Raw genomic sequence first — 15,498 nt, forward strand, 5'->3', positions numbered from 1 at the left:
ATGCTCAGGGTAGGGAGGCTCTGAGTTAGGGGGCACCTGTCGTTGGATACGGCAATCCTATTCGATGACGACTCCACTACCTGGCTAGTCTTGGCTCAATCGGGGCGATGGATCCGGTCCGCAGAACATTTGCTTTGACCAATGGGATCGCTGGGAATTGCCCCGGGCCCAAGCACTGACTTGGAGGATTTCTTTGGAAACACGTGATGCTTGGGAATAGTAGTGGACTACATGCGGTCGGGGGCTGGCATAACCGTGGGGTCTATTTTCAACCAGCTGGCTTCCAAGGCCATATCCCGCTGTCACCGGAGCTCATCGAACGACACCGCGTTTCTGTCATCCTGACGACAACTTTCTTTTTCACCCACCTGCATATCTTCTGCTTCATCCAACCACGTCCTAATGAGGACAGGTTTGCCGTGCAGCTACTGTTCCGTAATCAGCCACCAGGGACTCAGCTCCTTTCTAGCTCCCCCTCCAGCTCTGACCCCAGCTCTTTTTAGCGAAGCGAACACTCCCACGAAATAATCACCATTCCACCAAACCCCTGCCCTACCTACATTGCCATGGGGCTCGATACAACGTACTGCACATATTTGACATGGACCCCGAATCGGTTGTTGTTCAATACGGATGAGCCCGCGCATGACTCCATCTTCATCTTGGCCGCATGCAGCAAACGGCGTTGATTAGGTCACCGTGTCGCTTATTTCCTAGAACTCCTCCCACTTCCTGTCTAATCATTTTCTGGTGACCCATCAGCTTTGCTTTTTCTCATCCTTTTTTTTTTTTTCTTTCTTTCCTTGCAAGATGCTGCTTAGCGCGCGCAAGGTAATAAGAAAGGACAAGGTAGGAAAGCAGAACAGGGCCCAATGTGCAAGTCCACCTCCCGTACAACTGTCTCATTTACAATGACGCCCCCAGCTCATTCGTCTCTCGATCGATCTCCCACGCTAAGAACCGATCACAACTCCCCGGCGATGTACAGCATGTCTTTGATGGGGGAAAAAGCAACGATTCGTAATCCAAAATTGGGGAGAAGCAACACAAACTTTTCAAAGAAGAGCTGGATGGGGACCGTGTTGCAACCGAGACCAACGCAGACTCTCCTACCCGCACTGCCGACGTCGGACCAGAGTCTTTTCAACCCTCTTGTGAAGGAGCTCCATGTGCAAGCCCAAAAAAGAAACTCCTCCTTAGTTGAACCCTGATTCCCCCTCAATGGCCGGCATACCAACAGGCCGCGGTTTAACCCTTGCTTGAACCATGATGGGAAGGTGTTCGTCAAGGGCAATCATCGTCATGACCCAGCCCCAGACCCTTCAACATTGAAGACATTTGAAAAGAAAAATACCCCGGCGTAGGGGTCTCAATACTGAGTCGATGCGATCTCAAGATAGCAAAAGTTCCCACAAGACTACCCTTCAATGTCTTCTTTTTTTTTTTTTTTTTCCATGCACACACCGTCGCCCTCTCCCTTGTACAGAAACAACGTACCTTTTTGTTCCGGTAGACCCCTCGATCCCGTCACTGACCCTGGATGCCGGGGAGTTTGACGACTGTAGCCAGCGATCCGGCAATCTCATGCACCTGATGAAAACATGCATTCTCTTCGGCATCAGTGACACCACCTGTCTGGCCATGGTGCAGACGTCAGACACCAGTCACTGTCCCGTCAAGTCTGCAGCCACATGTTTGCCTTCATGTTAATGGCCGACCTGGCGAAGTCGTCATCATCTCAATGCCGTGCATAACTTGAACCAGATGTTGAAACCGCTACTACTGCCTACCTCCATTGGCTGAAGGAGGAGGGAAAAAGAAGAAGAAGAAGAAGAAGGTTGAGCTCACGCCCTGGCCCCGATATCTGCGGCCTGCCATGCCCAACATGTCGGTCAGCCGTCGACCGGTCAATCTTTTGCAGACCGGAATGCACATGTTATCCGATGGACATTTGCCCCCATTTACGTTGGAATCTTGGGCATGAATGCTTGTTCAAGCCGAGTGTTTGCTTTTCTGCATACCCAACTGGCCTTTCGAATGCAAGGATGTTTGGCATTGCACCTAAGCGCCACATACACGTATTCGTACATTCAAGGCCAACCAAGAAGAAAGCACAAGAGCTCGAATTGCAACAACCCAAACATCTATCCGTTCATACAGTACAGAGTTTTCCCTTGTTACACGTGCAACAAATATGGGAAGGGGAGAACTTCTGGTTACGCTCTCCAGGACGAAATTTTTGGGAGAATCACCGACTCAAAGTTGCAAAATGGCACATTAGCGATTCGATATTCTCACTAAGTCTGGCCATTCTGTAGGTTCCCGTTCTTCGGTACGAAGAGGTTGTTAAGGCCGTTATTGAGACTTTCTGAGGCGGTCACAGATGGCTAGCTGAAGCAATGGCTTGACGTCCACTCTCGCGGCATTGGCAACCGCACACCGGTGTCCTGAACCGTCCAATCATTGATTCCGGTCTCTGACCGGTGCTGCATGCTTGCAGAGTTCCAGCACCACGGTCGTGTGATCTGTGACCGCCTCCATATGCAGCCACATAATTGGCAGGCAGGGAACCGCGCCGATTTGTCTCGCTCATGGCTCTGCAAAGGGTCAATGATCTGCGCTTTTCTCACCATGAGCCTCAATGGTTGGGAAAGACGGTGAATGGGTAATTAATTTCTATTACAGACAAACTCCTAGTTTTACATCCCATCCATGTACCCATGCTTTTTTCTTGCCGGGTTCTACTGCGCGAACTCCATCTGACTCCGTGCGCATCTGACCATGAAAGACAAGTAAGGAGAATAAACTTTTGGGGGGTTGGCGAGGGTAATAATATACGGTGAGGGAAAAAGCAAAGAAGAGAAGATGCATTTGTCGCTCCACGCCAGAGTGAGTCCGAGTCCCCAGGGATAATCAATGCAAGTCCAAGAAATGCAAGTCCAAGAAATGCAACCGTGACGCCCCTTCACCAATTTTCGACCATGTTCATTCGAGTGACCCTGCGCAAAAGTTGATAATCGAAAGAGCAGAACTAGTTGGGATACTTCCTCAGAGGGAAAAAAGCATCAGGCATGGGCTCCAGATGCCAAACACGGTCGGCGGGTTTCTCGAAGGCGTTGAACCACTCGCGCTGAAGCTCATTGGGAATGGACCAGCCTAGCTCCGTGTTACGTACTCGCATTCGTACAAGATGACGCTTTTCGCTAGGACCTTGCCCATTGACAAAGCCCTCGCGACGATGGAGGATGGCCAAGTTGTTGATGAAATGAATATCACCTGGTTGAGTCTGAATCTCAAGCTGTGTGGCCTTGGCGATGGTCTCAACTGCGTCGAGGGCCTCGATCTGCCGAGGGGTGAGGGAAGGGAGATGGTCAGGTCGGGGGTGGGTAGCATTGCCCATCAGGGGAGTGCGACCGAAATTGATGATGATTTTGCCATCGTGGTGAAACAGGACTGGACGGCACTGGAACTTGGGGCTATGAATAAGTCAGCATGCAAACCTAAATCTATGTGACTGACAGCAGATGCCACAATGACATTGGGGGAGTGAACATACAGGGCAAAAGGCCAATCTGAACGGGCTAATGTTCGGATAATATCCGGTCGAGTGGCGGCAAGGATATTGTAGACGGTGTGGGCAGAGGCAATAATACACTTGCCCCCAGTTGCAGCAGTGGCTCTGGTCAGCCAACTCACAATGTCGCCTGACTCTTCGTTGTGAAAGGTCTGAGTGTTTGGTTAGTGACTTGTCGACGACACGAGCAAAATTTCTTACAATGGATGATGTAGAATGGCGGTGGTGATCTGCCTTGGCTTGGGTAGTGTTGTCGGCAACAATGTGAACTGGGAAAGAGTTTAGTGATTTGCAGAGCACGGGCGGTTACCCGACGTACCAAGCATGTTTCCCTTCTTGTCCTGGCGGCCGCGCTGGTTGGCAACATACCCCTGGATGCCAAGATATAATACCGTGAGATCCTCGATGGAGTGTTTCTGCGGGTCAATGCCGCGGACTACAGCAAAACCCTTGCCATGATGGATGTCACCAGCAAGACGGCCAAGGGTAGCCCCTAGGGTAGGAAGAGGGAAGTTTTCCTGGTCAACCAGATCGCCGTCAAGTCCCAAAGCTTTGGAGGAACAGTTAGCGACTAGACTTATCGAATGAGCTAATTTCAAAATACCTTTGAAGTGTTTCAATGCAGCCATGAGCTCATCAAGATCTGAGTTGGTGAGGTAGTATGTGTACTGCAACTCTTGAGTGAATTGCGGGCCAGTCCAGGCTGATTCGAGGCCCAGTGTCTCGGGAAAGCCAGTGGGGAGATCAGGCATGCCCGCGACTGGAGCGTTGCAGTCGATCTGATAAATGTGGCGAGCAGCGGGTGGTACGGCAGCACCCATGACCGGGCCAACAGCAGTGGACGCCATCTTGCTGATGTGAGAACTGAAAACCGACGTGTTAGAAGCGGACAAGGTGCCGCAATGATTAACTCGCAGCAAGGGTCAACAAACCTGTAGGTCTCTGTTTTATATTGCTGGCTGTGATGAGTCTTGGGGCGTAGAACGAGGAAATGAGAGCGTGAATAGAAACTGAATCAGGGAATGGCTTGGAGCAAGACTGAGAGAGAACTACGCGACGACCGAACAGTCTCACGATCGTGAGAGAGAATACGTGTAGAGGTGGCTCCTGCGTGGAAACGGCCAGGCCTGAATGATGAGGACAGTCTTGTATACTAGTCCAAAGGAAAAGAGTAGAGAGGGACGAGGGTTAAAATGGCGACGTTGGCGGGAGAGGAAATTGTTGAGAGAAAGATGATTAGGAGGAGTTGTCATGATCTGGCAGACACCTAATATACCTTCTCGTGGGCCCCTTCAGGATGCAGTTGCAGTCCCAGTCGGTGTGGAAAGAATTCTCGAACAAGGCGGCAGGCAATATAGGCAGGCGAAGAAGGACAGGCGAAGGACAGCAAGATAACACGGCAAGAAGCAGCGTGATGTATGGGACCCTGGGAAAGCGGTTCCGGGAATGCGCCTGCCCGCGTGTAGGGGTTCGATGGCGACGAACTAGATGTAAGGAAGGAAACAGAAGGCGAGGTATGGGTACCGTAGTTGACAGTGTCGTCAGGATACTGTAGATGGCTACCTCAAATGCGCACGCCCGGAAGCAGGAAATCTCGCGGGAGAGCGGCAAGGGCTATGTGTAGTGAGCCGGGCCGTTGGGAGGGCTGGGGGGAGATGAGGCGATGTGATGCGATGCGAGGTTGTCCGTCAAGACATTTTAAGTCAAGGCGGGAGAAGAAACGGCCGTGAGGTCAGAGGACCAAAGAACGGAAGGGAGATGGAGTCGAAGCTACCTCAGGTAAGGTATCCAGAATAAAAATAAAGAATAGGGTAAGGAAAGTAAGGTAGGGACGGGATGCAAGGCAGGCACTATGCAAGAACGAGATGCAAAACGAAGCAAAGCGAGGCAAGAAGAGATGCAGCAAGGAAGGGCGGCACACACCTTCTACCTTACATTTGCTGCAAGCACTGTCATGGATCTTCCAAATCGGAGGGAAAGAAAAGATGGGTATTTCGCATATACCAGATAGGTAGGTATGGATGGTATGGGAGGCAAAGCAAGGTACAGCAAGCACGCTACCGAACCGGTGAAGTGCCGCTTCCCTGAGGTAGCCAGCCATACGGCCAAGTGTGCAACGGCATGATATGGAAGCGCACAGCAACCTCGCAGGTACCCGGCGAAGAAGAAGAAACGAAACAAGAGGAAAGGGTGTTTTGGGCTGGCCGGGCTAGGCCGAGCCGTGATTACGATGAACTACCTGAATCCAGCATGGGGATAGGAAAAAAAAAGAATAAAAAAAAGAGTAGGATAGGTACGCGCACACCCATTAAACAAACGATTGCTGTGCTTCAGCCAGCCCTTACCTCCTGGTCCTACCATACTTTGCTCATTCTCCGAGCAGGCATGCCCTTAGCTCGAGACATGGGTGTGGACATGAGAAACTGCACGTAAGAGTTGATTAAGCAATTGGTGTTGGTTCATGTGAAATGGCGGAGCCCACAAGGAAGGAGGGGGAATAAAAGATCGAGAGGGGGATGGGAGTACGAGACGCAAAGAACAGTGGCAGAGGAGGGGTGAGTACCTGCAATTATCCAGAGCAAGGGCCCAGTTCTTTTTTTTAAGAAGCTCCATTACAGCACGAAGGAAACGACTAGTTTGAGCGCATTGCCAGGGATACAAATAAATAAAAGTCGTAAAAGCAAGCAAGCAAGAGAAATTGAAATACAGAAGGTCTTCCTTGGATTGAAAAATAAAAGTAAAAATAAAAATAAAAACCATAGCAATCTTAGGCTTGTTGTCAAGAGAATCATTGATGTGTACGCTCATGTGTATGTTTGTATATGGTGCGTGTATGTGCCATGCACGTACGCACGTACAGACGGCTAGCTGGCTTGCGCTCAGAACAGCAACCAACCACGGAAACGGCCCAATGCACACGAGAAACAGAAACAGAAGTGGACTTACGCTGTTGGGGCACCTCGTGGTGGCACGGATGTCGCATTTCCATTCCACGTTGGGATCTTGACGGAGATCGAAGACATGTGGTGACTGGTTCCTTGCCATGTACTCTGTAGATAGACAGACTGACGCTTCCATGCAGCTGGAAGGCCAGGTACTGGTGGATAAGAGGAGGAATGCAACGGGGATTGTAGCGAGAGGTCGACATCAGGAACATGGAGCACCAATTCTCCTCCCTAGCAGTAGAAATGGCAGGGTGTAGAAGATACAGGGCGTGCATTCAGCAACTTGTATGATGACTTCGCGCTGAGAGAACCACGTTTTGTGGCTAGCGCCTCATGTGCCAGCGCGATCGACGGAGACTTATGAGAGGAGACGGGGAACACAAATGGGATTTCCGGAAAACTGAGGAAGGGGGGGAAACACTCAGGCGTGACGTTCCTGGAGCTGACAAGCCCTGGAAAATTTATGGAAAGCTGTGTAACGTACTCACTCTTGAGAAGCTCAAGTATCGGGACGACGTCGGGACGATTGTGAGTCGGAAACTTCAGCCACGCTCGAGCGGTGTGATTGGCATCACCTGGCTCCGCACTCTGTAAAATCGGGCGATGCAGAGTCTTGTGCGCCCCGGGAGGGAGATTATCGCAAATGACAGCCGATCCGATCTATGTTGCTGATTGTAAGGGTTGTACCATATTGTGACTATTCTTCTGTGTCCCTAGGCTAAAGCCGGGTAAGTCGCAGAATGAACGACCAACCTCCATCGGACTTCAGAGGATGGCTACCCCAAGCTCAGATTAGCTGTATCCTGTCGCTTCCCAAAATCGCTTGCTGCTGGTCACCACACTTACCCAACCCTGTCCGATCATCGGGGACTGCCTAACAAGTCGCCCATCAGACAGAACGGGGGTGAATCGTATGAGGATGTCCCTCATGGTGTATGACTGGTAAGCCATGGATGATAGCGAGATGGAGCATAAAACGATGTGTGTGGAAATGCTACGGGAGGGGGAAAATGAAGAATGAAAAGCAGAGCGTCTTGGGTTGCACGCTGGAAGACGCTGGTGGCTAGCTGGCTGGCTGGGACGCCCATCGCAGATAGTATCGCGTTCGTGTGAGTGTGTCCAAGGTATCCATGTCTAAACGTGGAGTAGGCGGCATGGGTAACGTAACTGATGTCCCGGCAAGAAAAGCAATGAAGAATACCATGAAGACGTGTACCTGCTAAATGCACATCGAGCACAAGGTACGTACCGAAATCGCGGGCACTTTTCATATGCAACTGTGGATAGGGGCGTTATGTCCCACAGACGCACGTAACTGGAGACATACAGGAATCGAGAATAGAATGAAGAAAAAGCAAGAAAGGGATTTGAGAAAAGGAAGGAAGAAAAAAAAAAAAAAGGGCGGAGATGAGGTAATAGTGAACAACGAGGGAGTCGGTGAAAAAGGGAAATGGAGAACTTCTCAACCCCTCGTCAGACTTGGGTGATATACAGAGAAGGGCATGTTTTTCTGCTCTCTTGATCCTACCTTGCATTTCCCACCCACACGAAAGTAGGCAAGAAGCCGAACAGTAGGAGAGCAGGGTGTGGAAGCCGCAATCCTTGACACCGATGGTTGGGGCTTGCTGCAAGCTGTTCCTGGGCGTAGCCTTATTGGCAAGTCAAAAGGTGTGTCTGGTGACTTCCAGTGGGAGGGACCCGGTGGGGTACCGATACGTACTTCCTAAGTTCCGGAGTATCCACTTTCGACTACACCTCATCCCCCCGCCCACCACATCTCCCACTTGGATACTATCTCCGTTCAGAACAAACCTTGCAACTTAATGCAGGTGCAGGCTAAGTTTGTGTAGTTCTCCGGGCCACTATCCGTACCGCTTGCTAGATCGTACATGTGCCAAGGACAATTTCTCCCATCCCAGAGTTCCGAAGAAAGGGTGGGCAAGGTAGGAATGCGAAGCGTGCGGCAAGGACCACCATTCTTTCTTCTTCACTGTTATGCTTCCTTTTGCTGCCCCTCCGTTTAATATTCATGCTCAATCTTGCCACAAACATCGCTTGGGTCAAGAGATCGTGAATTTCGAACCAACAGAAAGTCTAGACCGGCATGTACTCCCTCATTTCCATACCCACCTCGATATGCATGCTTGCTGAACGGCATTCGTTCGTAATCTCCTACCACCATCTCCATCCCCGTCTTCCTCCCCTCCCTAGTCTTCTGCTGACCTCCTCGATCCCCAGAGAGAAACATTCCGATGTTCATCTGTACTTTTTTTTTTTGGCCTGTTTATCTGTGTGTCTAAGGTGTCTTGTCTGGGATTTAACTTTTTGACAGCACTGGCTCGGCCCGCGAACCAGAAATGCAGATGAAATCTGATAGAAAAGTGGAGACTGTCACGGCCGGTGAAGGACTCCTGCCAAATAACATTCGACTCCACACCTTCCACGGAACGCCCGACTGCAGCACGCCTGCAGGACCCTGTCAACGGCGCACGTATTGCTGATCAACAAGCCACCCCGAGACATCATCCATCAAGAAAAATCAAAGGGAAGGATAGTTTCTGAACCGAGATTGGACCAGAAAGAATGACTGTTGATCATGAACCTGGTCGGATGCATTTTACACTCCATTTACATCCCCATCTCCAGCTTCAGCACCAGTAACTAGCTCCATCGGCATCCGGATCGAGTTCCATTGTGGATCTGCCTCTCGCATCTGCGATCAAAAGGTGCTTGTGAACGGGCACTATGATTTCGTCTCTCCACAACAAATTGTACACGTACTACCTAAGACGCACGATAACGCAATAGAAAGAACGGGAACTCAGGCAGACAGCAACATTCTCGCTCTGGAGCATGTTCTCCACTTTTTCAGTATCGTCATCATCCCCATCATCAGCTCATTCGTTCTCCCTGACAACCATGGTATCCCGAAAACAACGAGCCACTAAGACGCATTCTCCCTTGTAGCTCGCCAAACCAAACAGACATAGACAAATCTCCAATTGAGCGTCCCGGTCGAATGAGAATAGGAGAAACAGGCAAGGGCATGAACGAGAAAAAAAGAAAAAAAAAACACCTGAAAAAACAACTCCACATCCATGCCGGACGTTGAAAACCAACGACTTCGCTTTTGGCCTGCCCATATTGCGCCTTAGCTTATCGCCGCAGTACCTCCCTCCCTGGTTCCAAGAATGATCCAAAAATGGGGACAAATAAACGCCCCCGGAAAGCACACCACTCACGCCATGAAATCGCCCCCGCTTTAGTATACCCATTCTTGGGGCTTCCAGTCACGCTGGAACAGCTGGCTAACGAAAAAGTATGGCTTCTCGTACTCGTTGGCGTGGTGTAGCTTCTCCCATTCGTGTCCTGGTTTTGTCATGTCAGCCGCTAGTTCAACAACATTGTTGGTTCCCCCCTCCACGCCACTTCTCGTCCGGAAGGGAGCAACGAAGCGCTATGCAGAGGGCGATCTGAAGACCAAGATTGGAACCTTCTCTGTGCCTCACGAAAAAAGAGAGCAGTCACTTACTGTGCGCCATGGCCTGTGATCGCGTCCATTGAATAAATTGCATCGCCTGTTCGTCCAACTGGGCAAGCTGCCGCATATCTTGTTCTTTGAAATCTTCGGTAAACGGCAAATTTCCCTTGTTGCAGTAGTGGAAGTACGACAGAAGAATCGTACCGCCTATCCATCCGTCATTCGTCAGCATGTCTTACTCAACAAAACACAATTGAGGTAGCGGCAGTAATGAAATGTTGCCCCATCCCGTTGCTCATACATACCCCAGTGGTACTCTTTCACCTCTTGCTGTCGAGCGAACTTTGTCTGTTTAACAGTCACGAGTCAGTAAATTTTGCTCAAGTACAACACCCAAGACCACAAATGACCGAAAACTCCCAGCCTACTACATCCTACTTGCCTTCATCCCATGTTTCCTGGCATACGAGGCATCGTGGTTCGTAAGAAGTGCTATGTTATGCAGCAATATGAATGTGACAAGGTATGTGGTCAACCACGTCTTCTGCTTGTTTTGCTGTGTCATCTTCTGTAGTCTTTCCAGCATTTCCCGTCGCAGTTTTGTCTGTATATGCTGAATAAGAACCAAGTCCAGCTGTGCACCCATAACTGGCGGTAGAGGTATACTCCCGTGCTGTGGACTACTGCTGTCCAGAATACCGTGATCCATGCCGAGCGTCTCGTTTCCTACGATCTCTACCGACTTTGTCGTCAAACGGACGGCCAACCACAACTCCAAAGTGTGAAGCAAGAGTTCCCGCTCCTCTGCGGACGTCCTCAAATCTTGAGATAGCTCCCAGGCTTTGCGATAAGTGGCATAAAGAAGATGGTCTCGAGCGCCCATTACGCCCTCGATAACCGAGGTAAAGCATTCGACAACGCCTCTCCTAATGTAATCTTGGTAGGCCGACTGGGCTTCATCGAGATCCGTAATGGCGTAAGGGGGAATTGGCACAGACTTTTTGATACCATCAAGAGTAACCCAAGATCGCTCCAGCTTGTCTCCTCTCTGAGGGACGAATTGCCGCACATGAAGCTGTACTGACATGCCGCGCGTGTAGCCCTCCGTTACTTCAATCGTCTTTACCTCAGACGATGCCCAGTTCGCAATGTTGTCTACAGGGCCGTTGTCTCCCCAACGCAGTGTCCATTCAAAACCATGTACCTGCCCTGGCTTCATGCACTTGACTTCCGTAAGCTTAGCACGAACACAGGGCTGCCGAGGTAGTTGTTTGTGCTTGCTGCATGTTAGACAGCAACCCGTTGGGTCCTCTGGGTCCGGTACACACTGGCCGCAACGTCAGCCAACTTTCGGAGTCGTCCCACGTTGGTGTGATTTAGTGAATACTTACGCGTATTCTTTGCATTTTGCACCGTACACATGAGCCCAGTTTCCTGGTGTTAGCTGTTTCCTGTCGCTGTTTGATGTCCTTGAAGGGACCCCGCTTGGAAGCCGGCGGCCGCTGGTGAGGGTAAACAATGTCGAGTCTGGCGCTTGCTGCTGGCTGGCCCAAATCCTCACTCTGGACACCTATCTCCATGGTATACGGTGTGGTCATAGAGAAGCCCGAGGTTGTAACGGGTATCAGCGATTGGTGTTGCAGGGTGGAAGGCACGGCCATGTCAATCATGTTCCCGTCGTAGGGAGCTGGTACCAAGTCACTCGCGGGCACTGCATGGTTCGTGACATTGGATAAGCCATGAGATACCTCAGCAGCAGAAGTTGAGATGTTGGTGTAGTAGGGTGTCTCAGGGATGTCAGGAGTGTACACCAAGTTGTCAGGCGCACCGGGTGGAGCCGCCAGTCCTTGACTAGTACTCTCTCGCACAGGTTGGTAGCTGGTCACATAGGTACTCATCAATCCGTTTTCTTCGGTAGGGAAAGAATTGGCCCCGCTTGGCGAGATAGTTGTTGGCACGTAAACATCCTGCTGGGCGACATCTGCCGAGGGCCGCTTCTCAATCTCATAGCCGGTAGTTGTTCCATAGCCAAACGAGTTTGACTCAGGAATCAATTGATAGCCTGGCAAATACTATGTATCAGAGTTACTAACGTCATTGGGACAAGACATTACACACCATCAGGAACAGCAACCGGATAAAAGCAGTGCTGACAGCAAACAACCAGGTTTGCTAACCGTTCGGCCAGGCCGTTAGCAATACCGGAACCTTGCAAAGCCGATGATGGTCCCGCATCGACACTGGTAAGGCGATGCTGTCCATACTGTCCAGCCTGGTGAGCTTTCTCTGAGGAGTCCTGTGGAAAGGAACTGCCTGGGAAGTGGGACGACATGGGGTCGTATTGTAATGATCTGTGTCTTTTGTTAATGTGTTCAAGTTGTGATTCGTGATAAGCTTGAGAAGCTATTTGATGAAGCTGAGGGCCAGAGAGATGGTATACCGATGCGACTTCGGTAATCTGTTGTTGTAGGTCGGGGGGAAGGTAGTAGAAGTCAAGTGGGAGTTGTAATGGAAGCGGCGAAGTCTGTTGCGCTGGCACTATGGAAGAGTCGCTCTCGGTGCCAGGAGGCCGGCGCCTCTTGAGATTATTATGATTCTAAGACGAAATCAATTCACCGCACATTTGGGTGACAGGATAGAAGGGGGAAGGGGCGTGATCAGCAAAGATGAAAAAGTCAGGGCTAACCAAAAGGTATGAGGGAATGATGTGTGTGTAATGATGCGGGTGCTGAGACGGCAGCTGGGCTGGAAGGACAATGGGGAAGATCGGTGATATATCCCATGCACGCTGCCGCCAGCCGGGAAGCAGGGACATCTCTTACCATGATTGATGCAATGAGAGAGGGTGTGTTGGACAGAGCCTAGTAGCGAGACCAAGTACCACAACCGGTGGCATGTATAATGTATACAACAGAGACAAGCAGCAGCAGCAGTAGCAGCAGCAGCAGTAGGCAGGCAGGAGTGAGCAGGCACAGCAAGCACAAGGGGAGCGTAGAAAATTGCGCCTCACCGGGAGGGGGTGGGGGAGCTACGGTCTCACGAGAGCCATTGCCACATAATGGCACCCCTTGTGCGCGAGTGGAGTACTGAAAGAGGGCAGGTAGGTAGGGGAAAGGAGAGGAGGGTTGATGACTCGGCAAGAAACAGGCGGCGGAGAAGAACAGGTCAGTGTAGGGGAAAGAGGAGTGAGAGGTAACAGTAGGGAGTCGGGCTAGAATGGGCAAATGTGAAGAGCGACACAGAAAGACAGAGGCAGGCCCTGTTCGACAGCAGACACACTCGGCCGAAGGGGGGGGAAACAACCAAAGGAAAAGGCGGCAAGTGCGTTGCGTGCCGGTTTGGAAGCGAGCACACTGGACTGTCTGTCGCTCTGCTTTCTAGATGCGCCTGCTTCTGCTTCTGTTTCTGGTCGGTTTCTTGTTGGCTCTTCGCTGCTGTCACAACGTGATTCTGACCGTGGTCTGAGCCTATGTGTCTCTCGCTGTCTTGCCCGCTCGACAAGATTTTGGAGCCTCTGGGGTCCTCGTTGCTTGCTTTGTGCAATGTCGCCTGCGGTGGAGCACAGCGTTGCGCGCGCGGGCTGGCTAAGATCAGAGAGAGTGCCGATAGAGATTCTGTTACTGGCGATTGGCGTAGCCTGTGCTGGTCGGTCGGTCTGTCGAAGGAGTCGAGGCTGAAGTGAGAAGACTCGGTGAGAGAAGTTGAGGAAGTGGGCTGCACCCGTGCTGAATTGTATTTCACCGGTCTGAGGGGTACTCATGAAAAAGACAGGGGTCCTTGAGACCACGCCACGCGAGAGGAGGAGCCGAGCATCTTCCCGCCCCTGCCGAGTGGATGGATTTCAGGCTGCCCGTCTGATGGGAACAAGGCAGCAGGGGTGGGAAAGAACGGTATGGTACCAACCGTTGTGAGCACTGTTGATCCTGATTCTACCTCTCAAAGTGCATCTTCTCCTGTGCTACCAACAGTTGCCTGCTTGCCCTGTTTACGCCTCGGAAGGCTACACCAATAATGAAAAGAACTTCCTTCCGCAGCTAGGTCTGCAGATATCCTAACTGTTTTCCATAGTAAATACAATATACTATCGCCCGAAGAAGGATGCGCCGTCACTTCCAGTTTGGCATCGGCTGGTTTCGGGAAGGGGAAGGTTACTCGAGGCTGGGCGTTGCCTAACATGTGGGTTTTCAGGTGCGAGTTGCGAGTGCTTACGTGAAGCTGTCATTAGTGACCCCATGCGGGCGACGACGTGATCTGACGAGACTGGGAAGTCATCATCATCCATCGCCCGGCTAACAGCTTGTACCGTGTAACCAACAGGCCGAGTCAGCCAACCATCCTGTGTACAGCCGCGACCCCTGAATTTGATTCATTCATCACCCATGAACCAGTCTGACTTCTATGCTTTTTTATGTTTCATCGGAAAGCGCCACGGTCCCAAGGGTCTGACACTATTCATTCTGTCTATCAGGTGCCATTAGGTTGCTGGAGCAGCTGAGATAGATGTGCGTCAACGTGTACTGGTTGGTTGGTGCGTGGGAATGAAAATTGTGAGAGTTTAGTTGTCGAGTTTCTTTGGGGGAAAGGACCTGTCGTAACCGAGAGACTGTCACCGCTTATCCGAGAGACGGCACGAGGGGTTGGTCTTAGGAAGCGTCTGGGAAAAACATTGTGATAATACCCCTGTCGCCTCCACCATAGCGAGGTTCCAGAATAACGGTCAACAAAGAATCTTGGGGAGAAGCTTCATCTCCGTCTTTGCGGATCGTGAGTATTTAGTTGGCCAGAAATCGCATCTTGATTGGTTAGACTCCCAGTATATCGGTCGATCGGTCAGACTGTCAGTCGATTGTGTTGGTAGCTCGCATATGACTGAGGAACAATTAGCACTCTTTGCCCTAGACGATGATGTAGCCGCTCTGCTCCAGTAACCGGGTGTGCGTCCACCACCACCACCACCACCACCACCACCACCATCGCCGCCGCCGCCGCTGCCTGATTCCACATGGCCTGGCCGCGCCCGCCGCGCTGGGCCGTCAAGCGAGGCACAGTGTAAGGAGCCCTGCCGGTTGTCAAAAAAAGTGAAGCTTGCAGGATGCGCACTTTCGACAGCCCCATGTTTGCCGAACAGCCCTTGACCGCCTTCGATACCCCCTGCTTCCTCCCCCCCCCGGGTTAACCATGGTGGTCGGTGGCTAAACGCGTGGTGATTCAATCAAATCTTGACTAGATGATCCAGGAATCTGAAATGAGCGCGACCTGCAGCTCGCCCGCCAGTTCCAGAATAGTACCGACCTGCGTATTTTTTTTTTTCTTCTTAGCCACGACAAGTTGTCCTCATCCGGAAATCACATCTTTTAACCTGTTGGGCAGTTGACGAGGTGCATGATGCGGATTATGCAACTGGGCGACCCGGCAGAGAGCAAACAATGTACCTCCTTCTCGTCTTGAAAGAAATATGTCGGTCAACATTTTGGCTCCTTCTTACTGGTAAGGGTATC

The 15,498-nt window shown here is 51.1% G+C and overlaps 2 protein-coding genes across 2 annotated transcripts; both read right to left on the minus strand.

The window, feature by feature from the left end:
* Nucleotides 1–3,031: 3,031 nt before the first annotated feature.
* Nucleotides 3,032–4,422, minus strand: CTRU02_205920 (taurine catabolism dioxygenase; the record flags this gene model as incomplete). Its single annotated transcript, XM_036722994.1, has 5 exons — nucleotides 3,032–3,476; nucleotides 3,557–3,726; nucleotides 3,776–3,843; nucleotides 3,894–4,124; nucleotides 4,179–4,422. 5 exons carry the CDS (start codon nucleotides 4,420–4,422, stop codon nucleotides 3,032–3,034), a joined length of 1,158 nt encoding a protein of 385 aa, XP_036585292.1.
* A 5,359-nt stretch (nucleotides 4,423–9,781) lies between these two features.
* On the minus strand, nucleotides 9,782–12,332 carry CTRU02_205921 (uncharacterized protein; the record flags this gene model as incomplete). Its single annotated transcript, XM_036722995.1, has 6 exons — nucleotides 9,782–9,888; nucleotides 10,052–10,207; nucleotides 10,306–10,348; nucleotides 10,443–11,327; nucleotides 11,392–12,062; nucleotides 12,119–12,332. The coding sequence occupies 6 exons, from the start codon at nucleotides 12,330–12,332 to the stop codon at nucleotides 9,782–9,784; spliced, it is 2,076 nt and encodes a 691-aa protein (XP_036585293.1).
* Between the last annotated feature and the right edge of the window lie 3,166 nt (nucleotides 12,333–15,498).

Source organism: Colletotrichum truncatum, assembly GCF_014235925.2.
Source record: "Colletotrichum truncatum strain CMES1059 chromosome Unknown Contig_0003, whole genome shotgun sequence".
Taxonomy (NCBI): domain Eukaryota; kingdom Fungi; phylum Ascomycota; class Sordariomycetes; order Glomerellales; family Glomerellaceae; genus Colletotrichum; species Colletotrichum truncatum.